General features: G+C 43.7%; 1 protein-coding gene across 3 annotated transcripts; it reads left to right on the top strand.

Annotated features, from left to right (window-relative positions):
• The first annotated feature begins 311 nt into the window (after positions 1 to 311).
• dyrk1ab (dual-specificity tyrosine-(Y)-phosphorylation regulated kinase 1A, b) lies at positions 312 to 10,128 on the top strand. 3 transcript variants are annotated; one of them, XM_061681831.1, is made up of 11 exons: positions 312 to 1,098; positions 3,805 to 4,001; positions 4,131 to 4,223; positions 4,321 to 4,509; positions 4,660 to 4,807; positions 4,902 to 5,188; positions 5,282 to 5,428; positions 6,052 to 6,192; positions 6,273 to 6,576; positions 6,676 to 6,800; positions 7,964 to 10,128. In XM_061681831.1, exons 2-11 carry the CDS (start codon positions 3,882 to 3,884, stop codon positions 8,540 to 8,542), a joined length of 2,133 nt encoding a protein of 710 aa, XP_061537815.1. In that variant the 5' UTR covers positions 312 to 1,098; positions 3,805 to 3,881; the 3' UTR covers positions 8,543 to 10,128. The 3 variants fall into 3 exon arrangements, with proteins under 3 accessions (XP_061537815.1, XP_061537816.1, XP_061537814.1); XM_061681832.1 differs by lacking the exon at positions 312 to 1,098 and adding an exon at positions 1,636 to 1,813; XM_061681830.1 differs by lacking the exon at positions 312 to 1,098 and adding an exon at positions 2,422 to 2,478.
• The last annotated feature ends 182 nt before the right edge of the window (positions 10,129 to 10,310 follow it).

Below are 10,310 nucleotides of genomic sequence, written 5' to 3'. Positions count from 1 at the left end.
AATATAACGATATTAAGCCAAGTCTTATGCCAGTTAATATCCATAAAGTTTTCTTAGCATTACAGAAATATTTTTCAATGTGTTTATTGGTTAATTTTTTTTTATAGGATATCAATGCCATTAATATAAAGGGTGCAATCAGTGGTGTATTGCACATCTTAGTTTGTGTGTGCCCTCCTTTCTGGCCACTTACATGTCCGTCGTCATTGGTGCATCCGGGCACTTTCTTTTTTTGTTTTTGATTGACAGTTGCCATGGCAACAAGCGAGTGCATCGCCATTTTGTCAGGAGGGTTTTTTTTTTCCCTCCCCCTTCCAGCTTCAGTCTTTTTTCAAATGTTTCTCCCTTCCCGCCGGAATAATGCTGTCAGTGGATGTACATTTGATGTTTTCGGATAATGAGACGCGTCTAATGGACCGGGAGAAGAAGCTCAAGAGGCCGACATTTTAACGTACCCGAAAGAATTAGGCGGCGCCGCCACGAAAGTCGGCTTGTCCGCGGCGTCTGTGCTCCAGCGGGCCGGTTCACTGCGCAGGTTTGGACCGCGCGCCATTTTGTGAAAATTGACACAAAATTCCAAAGCCGAATTAGCGGAGGACGCGGCGCCCGTTTGGGGTTAAAAAACACGCCGAAGCCACCTTCGCCGTCGCGCCGCTCCAGGGGGCCGATGCAAATTTGACAAAAGACTGCGTAAAAATCGCTTTGACGTAGCCTTTATTTAGCGGCGGGGGCTAACGATTGTTAGCTCGAGGCTAGCCTGGGAAGCTAGGTGGCTAACGTTCATTTTGTCAACTAGCAGCACTAGTTAGCACTAGCCACATTCGCCAAGCTTAGCTACTAACTTAGGCGTGCTAGTCAACGTTAGCATGTTGCTAGTCATCAGCTGATGGTAACGTCGATCTCCGTCGAAAAATGGAGAGTTTACTCGAGTTGGCTGGCAAATAATTGTCGTGTTTGCCGGTCGGAAGACAGACGCCGGATCGGATTGAACGTGATCATTCCTCGCTAACCGTGCAAAGGGAGGGGAGAATCTCAAGCTGGATAAGTTTCCTCATCATACAGGTTATTGGACTTTAAATGAAGATCGTGCCATCAGAGGTAAGCGGCTACTACTTTTATCATTTTTATTTTAAACTGGGTGCAGCTTTCTCCCTCTTTTGGATCGCGTTTGGGGATATAAATCCAGATCAATGATGGAGTTGGCGGACGGTAGCCCTACCACTGTATATGGCGGGTTTAGCTAACCTATATGTGGGGCTGAAAGTCGAAGTGGAGGGTGGCAAATGAGGACTATTTTCCATTTCGATGGCGTTCTTTAAAAAAAAAAAAGGGGGGGGGTGTAGTGTGTGTGGAGAGTCATGCTGGTACCGCTAACATTAACCCTGCGGTATTACAGTGTCATTGTATGATTAAAACCGTAAAAAAAACCACATCACTATTCGAATCTTAAACGAATTGTCTATATGTGTGGGGGATCTATCCTAGCCTAATGTTGCTAATGCCCGTGAGCTAATTCAACGAAGCCCTTGACTAATGGTTAACGTTGACTTGTTGACGAACCAGCTGAGTGGGCCCCAACAACCCGCTGGCTCAATTGAGCACAGCGTCACTAGCTAAAGCGTTCCTTCCACCACAGCTGGATGGATGAACGGATCGGATCTAGAGATTTGTGCTCGCTCTTTTTCGTCTTAGCTAAGGAGAAGTTCCTCTCGAAAGAACGTTTCTCGGACGAAATGCATTCACAAGGGACCGGAATAGCACAGAATATGCGTTCTAATCATTTCCAGCCATGATGAGATCTGCCCCATCGTCTGTAAGTACACCGCTACCCACAGCAGCCACTGCCGCGGTCCTTATTACATATATAGATGGATATTTTTGGGCTGATTTAAGGTTTGGGAATGCAGTCCGATGGGTTTAATATAGAGTAAAATGTGATCCGGCCACTAATATAGCAAGCTAGCCGCCTTTATTTTGTGAACATTCAAGGCCTCTCTCTTGGTTGCTGAGCCAGAGAAGGAACTGTTCAGATGCAGCCAGTCCTGAACAATATAATTACGATATTTAACACAAAAAAATAGGGTCATGTGCTTGTGACTTTGTGTGGGCCTGATAGTAGTTGATTTTCACAGGAAGGGTGGTGTTAAAATCAAAACAGTCCGTCTGATTGTGGAATAACTTTTCAAGGCATCTGTGTTAGCTGATCTGTTGACAAAAGAGACAACAAAATCTTGTTAACTACTTTGCAGACTTCAGTAGCTCATGCCTATATCGAAAGCAGACTGTTTATAGTTTTAATTCAACTTCAAGCTATGGCGGGACATCCTCCATACAACCCACAGTCCACCATGCAATTCTTAAAACCAGTTAAAACCCTCAAACGACAATGACAATAATGTGCTTTTATTCAATATAGTTGGTTGCCTGCTGGACTCTCCTGCCAGGATGATATGACATTTTTTCACAAGATGCATCCAGGTTAGAGGTTGTTGTGTGTTTATATATCTCTATATCCTCTTCTATAGAATGGGAAGCGGTGAACTTCAGTTCCCCCCTGTCGCTGTGCTCTTCTCCAAATTTGCTTCACGCTATGTGAGACAAAGATGCATTGCAGTTTAACTTTTAGTGCTTCAGGTGATTAAATGACATGTTTTTAAAGCTGCAAAATGAAGGAAAAACATGCCCAACTATTTGATATATATTTTTTTAAAATGTCAATTTAAATTGAGCCGAACGAAGAGCGTCATATATGTATTTATAAGTGCAGCAGAAGGCATCTTGTGTTACACTTTCTGTGTTCCTTTAAATACAGCCTTTGCCTGTGCTCTCTCGTCTTGCCGTCCGTCGCCTTTTCTTGCTTGCTGTCAGCGGCGGCCGTGTATTTTGTGGCGCTCCAGAGCTGGGTCAGCTTTCTTACCCTCTCGCACCGACCGAGTGCAGCTTTTTGGGCTGTGCAGCTATTTTACCGTCAGCCTCTCCTGTCGAAAGCGTCGTCTAAGTGTGCCAAAGTTCAATTTGATTTCTTGTTTATTTCTTGTTTTCTCATTGGAAAATGGGAGCCGCTCTGCCCTGGCAACAAAAGTAGGCTATTTGCATACTGCGTTGTGATTGGCCTGTGCGTTGATGGGCTTGCCAAATCACGCTGTATCTCTGTGGTGATAGGCTATGCTAATTAGGTGCTGTTGCTGGGATTCTGAATAGTGGTTACTGTGTAGCGCTGGTGAATTGTGTTGTGTGCTGAGAGATACTGATAGCTCAACATGCTATTTCATATTTTTTTCATTCCTTCTGCCATAAAATGAAGGATGATTCACTGTACAGTATGCCGGGCTGTTCTTTTCACCCCTTTTTACTCAAGCCTGCTCATGTGCACCTTTTTCTCCTCACATATTACTCATTAAATCAATGGGGTTTGATTTACTCATCGTTTATTTTTATGCTTTAAATGCAATGTGTTAATAATGTGGCATATGTTATATTTTTGTACTGTTGTCCTCCCATTTTGTGAGCACATTTAGCAGTTTAGTTGTATCGAACTGATTTAAATACATGTTAATTATAATTTGTATACATTTAATTTGTGCACATTTTACTAATTGTATAACATGTTAAGATGTTCTCTTGCCTTTCAGAAAAGCAAATAGTTGCTCTGTTAATACAGGAAACATTGTTCTGTATATCATGTTTGAAAAGAAAATACTACCCCTATGCATTATGATGACACATTGTCATGATTAGTCTCTTTGTTTTGATCGTATATCTTGCTGGCGCTGCGACTCAAGCAAAGGTGCGAATGTCTTACAGGAGGAGAGACTTCAGCATGCAAACCTTCGTCTGTCCGGCTTGCGCCCTCTTTTTCTTTACACACTGCTGGTCTTCAGATGGCTGCTCCAATGCCCCATACGCACCAGCAGTACAGTGAGCGCCACCAGCCAAGCACTGACCAATCTGTTACGGTCTTACCGTACAGCGACCAGACGACACAGCTCACTGCCAATCAGGTACACGGAGACATCCAATGCTCACCAAGTTGCATTAAGAAGCCGTTTGAGTTCACCAGTGTTTGAATTGTTGACCAGAGGACAAACGTGTCATTCATGATTTGTTATGTAACGTTTTTGACACTTCAGAGGCACATGCCCCAGTGCTTTCGTGACCCAACTTCAGCTCCCCTGAGGAAGCTCTCCATTGACCTTATCAAAACATACAAACACATCAATGAGGTCAGTGAGAACATTCTAAAACAATGACCTGAATATCAAATATCATTGGCTGGCACCTGTTTTTTTTCTAAAGTTTTTTTTTCATTTGTCGCTGCAGGTGTATTATGCAAAAAAGAAGCGGCGGCACCAACAGGGTCAGGGTGAAGACTCCAGTCATAAAAAAGAAAGGAAGGTCTTCAATGATGGCTATGACGATGATAACTATGACTACATCGTCAAGAATGGGGAGAAGTGGATGGACCGATATGAGATTGATTCCTTGATAGGAAAAGGATCGTTCGGACAGGTGGGTACTGTTGTGGAACACATGATAGTACAGTATTTAATGTTGTGTATTTGTTACCCAACCATAGATCATCAGCTATTTTTAATATTTTAACTGTTGTCATGGAAGTCTTAACTTTAGCCGACCATTGAATGCGTTCCCCCCCCCCAGGTTGTGAAAGCATATGACCGAGCAGAGCAGGAATGGGTTGCGATTAAGATCATAAAGAACAAGAAAGCTTTCCTCAATCAAGCCCAGATTGAAGTGCGCCTCCTAGAGCTTATGAACAAACATGACACTGAGATGAAATACTACATTGGTAATCAACACCCTCTTTTATTTTGTTCATTCGCACAATAAAAAAAAGTCTTGTTTACATGACTAACATGGACACAATTCGGTTCCTCACACAGTTCACCTGAAGCGTCACTTCATGTTTCGGAACCACCTCTGCCTCGTGTTTGAGATGCTTTCATATAACCTGTACGACTTGCTCCGGAATACCAACTTCCGCGGTGTTTCACTCAACCTCACGCGGAAGTTCGCCCAGCAGTTATGCACAGCGCTGCTTTTCCTGGCCACACCCGAGCTCAGCATCATCCACTGTGATCTGAAGCCCGAGAACATCCTCCTCTGCAACCCCAAGAGGAGTGCCATCAAAATAGTGGACTTTGGCAGCTCGTGCCAGCTGGGACAAAGGGTACCTGATGCTTTATATCACAGTCATGTGCTAAATTGGAGTGAAGTGTCCAAATAAATAAAAAGTCCAACTCGTCTTTCTTTCTTTGTGCAGATATACCAGTATATCCAGAGTCGCTTCTATCGCTCCCCAGAGGTGCTTCTGGGAATGCCCTACGACCTGGCCATTGACATGTGGTCCTTGGGTTGCATTTTGGTGGAGATGCATACTGGAGAGCCTCTCTTCAGTGGAGCCAATGAGGTATATGGATGCCAATTGTTCAATATATGGCCACAACTCCACACCGTTGTTTTGTTACATAGGTCGATATGACTATAAAGTACCATTGGTGTCCCCATCAGAATTATATGGAACTAAGGTCTCATTATAAGTGGCCAAGCATTTGTGTACATACCAGTAGAATGATAAGTCTCTTACAATGTTTCTTTCATTTATCTATCTAATCTATCTATCTACCAAAAATCAACACCTTGTCAGCAAGCCGACGCCTTGCTGTTTGCATGTACATTGGCTGCTTGCAATGAATAAACGAAAAAAGTGGGGAAACTTGAGCCATATGCATTTCTAACACAATAACATCTACTTATACAATGAATATGAAGTTCAATTGAAAATATCAACTTTTTGGGGTGAACTGGTATAGTGTCAAAGGCACCTTATAGTGATTTTGACTCATGCATTATATAAAACAAGCGTGGGGGAACCTCTGGCCCCCGGTGAGAGCATTTGAGCAGGTCTGCCATGAAATTCTTAAAACAGAAGACAACCCTTAAATGCTCCAACAACTGAAACAGTAGACACACGCGCAAGTTGTCAAAGTCTGTCTTGAAATGTTTTAACCACATTTTTGATAACTTTCTCAGGTGGACCAGATGAACAAAATAGTGGAGGTTCTTGGCATCCCACCTAATCACATAATGGACCTAGCCCCAAAAGCCAGGAAGTTCTTCGAGAAGCTTTCAGATGGTACATGGAGTGTTAAAAAGACCAAAGATGGCAAAAGGGTGAGGCCACTCTCTTTACTGAGCTTCTGAAGCACACTAAAATTATGTAAGTAACTGTATTTGTTGCTTTTGCCTCACAGTATAAACCTCCAGCTTCGCGGAAGCTCCACTCTATCCTGGGTGTGGAGACCGGGGGTCCGGGTGGTCGGCGGGCAGGCGAGTCTGGCCACGCTGTCGCCGACTACTTGAAGTTCAAGGACCTGATCCTGCGAATGCTGGACTATGACCCCAAGAGCCGCATCCAGCCCTACTATGCCCTGCAGCACAGCTTCTTCAAGAAGACTGCAGACGAGGGGACCAATACGAGCAGCAGCGTGTCAACCAGTCCCGCCTTGGAGCAGTCCCAGTCTTCAGGAACCACCTCTAGCACCTCCTCTAGTTCAGGTATGTGACTTATTATTGTGATTTAGGGAATAAATGCTTTGAAATTGAAGAGCATGTGGTAAGTATGCACCGCATTAACACTCATGATGACTTCTGTAGGAGGCTCATCTGGAACAAGTACCAGTGGCAGAGCGAGATCAGACCCTACCCATCACCACTTACACAGTGGAGGACATTTTGGCACCGCCATGCCAGCCATTGATGGAGACAGCCTCTGCCCACAGGTCATACACCAAACTCCATAGATCATATACAGTGGTACCTTGACTCATGAGTTTTTAAAGCTGCTTGGTCGAGTTAAAAAAACAAAAAAAAATATATTGTTTTTACTTTGTGTTGTGAAGACAAAATTTGAGATACAAGCGAGTGAGGTTAAAAACAAATGAAGCAATTAAGCTACTGTAATGCCCTCACAAGTGGGCAAGGAGAGCCACAGTCGCCGATGCACCCTCGGCCGATTATTGAACCGGCAAACAGTCAAACACACAAATACAACATAACAGGCACAAGAAACGAATCCAGATCCTGAAGTCACTCAATATGCCACGCCCCTTAAATGCACACATCCAATACACGAATACTACAATAGGTACTCGTTAAATTCTTGTTCATGTGCAGCACTTTTTAAAGTGCTCTCTAAACATGAAACATAAGACAATTGAACATAACAATTTAAAGATAATAAGACAGGAACAAATTTAAAATAATAATGAAAAAAAAGACACTAAATAAATAAATAAGGGCTCGAATCTCATGCTGTGTTGAACTCCATAGAGTAAAATGGGTTTTGAGGCAGGTTTTACAAATGGACAACGAGGGGGCTTGTCTAATGTGCACCGGGGAAATCATTCCATAGTTTGGGACCGGCGACAGAAAAAGCCCTATCCCCTATGAGCTACCGCTTGGACTTCGATATGTCCAGAAGCAGCTGGTCAGCTGATCTGAGTCACCCGGCAGGAGCGTAATGATGGAGCAGCTCAGACAGATCAGGCGGGCCGAGACCATTTTGAGATTCGAAAACAAATGGCAGAACCTTAAAATTAACTCTAAAGTGCACAGGCTGCCAGTGTCGGGAGGCCATAACGGGAGTAGTGTGCTCCCTATTACGTGTTCCAGTTAAGAGGTGAGTGGCAGCATTTTGAACAGACTGGAGATGTTTGAGGGAGGAGTGGTTGATTTCAAAGTGAAGTGCATGCATACAGTAATTTAACTTCATAAAACCAGTTGATTTCTTTATATACAATGAAGGTGTTTTTGGTGGAGACAGAAACATTGAGGTTTCAAATTCATTTCAATGAATGAAAATTGGTTTGCTATACAAGCACGGTTATGGAACAAATTAAACTCGTAAGTCAAGGAAGCATTTTTCTGTTGTTTTTGTCAGCAGGCTCGACAGCCTTACCCACCTCCGCTGGTGTGGGGTGGCGGCGTCGTACCGGAGTCTGTCACCGGCGAGACCCACCCAGTCCAGGAGACCACCTTCCACGTCCCTCCCCAGCACCCAAAGGCCCTGCATCCCCACTCACACGCTCATCACCACCATGGGCCCATGATGGCCACACGGCCGCGCCCGCGCCACTACACCTCCCCAACACACAGCTCGTCGACCCAGGACTCCATGGAGGTGGTCCACGGCCATCTGTCTATGACCTCCCTGTCTTCCTCTGCCTCCTCTTCCTCGACATCTTCCTCTTCCACTGGGAACCAGGCCTACCAGCTCCGCCATTTGCCCGCCGGAGCACTCGACTTTGGTCAGAACGGTGGGCTGAGCATGGGGCTAGGTGCCTTCTCGAACCCACGGCAGGAGACCGGCATGGCTGCGCACCCTGCTTTCTCCATGGGCACGAACACAGGGCCCGGCCACTACCTAGCGGAGGGCCACCTGAGCATGAGGCAAGGCATGGACCGGGAGGAGTCTCCAATGACTGGAGTGTGTGTGCAGCAGAGTTCCATGGCCAGCTCGTGACTGCACTGACATTTTGGCTGTGTTCCCCCTGTGCGTCATTTTTAAGGTGGTGTTTTTTTACTACAAGGTGTGTTGAGAATCAAAGCTGCTCACGTCAGAAGGGAGATATCACTGAACCGCTACTACAGAGGAAAAAAAACCTTTGTTAAGAAGAAGTATATATGTAATTGTCATCTGTTTTTTTCTTTTGCAACCATTAGGCACAAAGTAATACTGCGGAATAACCATAGTGAGATTGAGACATCCATCTTACCATTTCACCGCCTTATGGTATTATGTGGCAAAAGGAGCATTTCACAGCAAAGTTATGCCACGAAATGCTCGCCTGACATTACTGTTCCACTGGTTTGTCATTATTTTGCCCCCCTCTCTCACCCCCTCAAGCAAAATGTCACACAAAGAAGCTGCTTGTAAATCCTGTAGCCTGACGAGGAGGGCGAGTGTTTTTTTGCGGTGATATTTCTTGTCGGTGGCTCAGTGAGTGTTGTGTAACTCGACATGACAGTGGAGTTCCCTATAAGCGTGTGCTGGCCTGGCGGATACAAATGGATATAGACGCCGAGCGGGTCAGAGGAGAGGGAGGCTCCTGCCCCTCGCGCCAAGATACCCCCCCCCCCCCTTCCCCCCAAAATATCGCGGCGCGAGCTGTGACGACACGAGAGCAGCGGAAGGAATACAGTCTGTGGCTGGTTCTAGATAACCCTTTGGCCTTATGACTCATGGACTTGGACTGGGGATGGGGCTGGACATTTTCATTTTGAATTAAGATGGCTTTTCTCTATTTTTCTCTCTAGACAGCCCTTAATTCTTGAAAACATTTTAGAAGAAGAAAAAAGCTAAATAAGAATGGTAATTTGAGGCCTTTCTAGACAAAGATTTCTTCAGCAGGGCCCCACATAACAGGGTCTTATTGTACACAACAACCTCCTAAACATGACTTCCTTGAAAAAAAATCTTAGTCACCGGTTAAGGCTTTTTGCAGTGGAAAGAACTTATCCCAGAGTTGACCCCTTTTTTTTTTTTTTTTTTTTTTTTTTTTTTTTTTTTTATATATATAAATGTTTTCTTGTCTTTGCATGTAGTTCCTCATCAGAACCACCTGCACAAGTCTCGCCATCCCAAAACACATGGAAACTGAAGAAGAAAAAACAAGAGTTAAATGACTGCCTTTTTTGTCCTCAAATTATGCTGTGAATTTTACAAGAATTTATTTTCCCTTTGGATATGTTTTTTATACCAAAGTGGTTATTTTATAGCATATTAGGTGTCTGTAACCAATAATGTAGCAGTTCACCACACGACAAGATCTTATCGAAGTGTCAACAAACAGCTGAGATATATATATATATATATATATATATATATATATATATATATATATAAAATATAGCAAAACTGGAGAGCGTTGTTCAGGCTATTATTGTGTACACTCTGGCCACATTCGTTTATCACCTTTTACCAAACCTGTTTCCATATTAATTGGGAGATTATTTTGGGAGTCTTTTAAAGATAAAGAAGATTTAAAAAAAAAAAAAAAAAAAGTCGCTATGTTTAGAGAATCTGGTAGTTACTCTGCAGGCTCCGGAGTAGCAAGATAGAAGTTGATGGTGGTTTAAAAGAAAAAATTAAAAAAAAAAAAACAAAGGAGACAAATGCGTTCGATTTCTGTGTTGGTGTTTTTTTTTTTTTTTTTTTTTTTTTTGCTCCATCCTACATACTATTTCAAAGGGTTTTTGCTGCCTTTCGTAAATTTGGTCAACTTGGCTTG

Source organism: Phycodurus eques, chromosome 7 (genome assembly GCF_024500275.1).
Source record: "Phycodurus eques isolate BA_2022a chromosome 7, UOR_Pequ_1.1, whole genome shotgun sequence".
NCBI classification, from domain to species: domain Eukaryota; kingdom Metazoa; phylum Chordata; class Actinopteri; order Syngnathiformes; family Syngnathidae; genus Phycodurus; species Phycodurus eques.
Note: the sequence above shows the minus strand (reverse complement) of the source record. Positions and strands in the feature narration are given on the sequence as shown.

Coding starts and splice junctions, on each gene's coding strand:
- dyrk1ab (XM_061681830.1), top strand. CDS start 2,451: ATGACATTTTTTCACAAGATGCATCCAG. Junction 4,002..4,130: donor CACAGCTCACTGCCAATCAG/GTACACGGAGAC, acceptor TTGACACTTCAG/AGGCACATGCCCCAGTGCTT. Junction 4,510..4,659: donor GAAAAGGATCGTTCGGACAG/GTGGGTACTGTT, acceptor CCCCCCCCCCAG/GTTGTGAAAGCATATGACCG.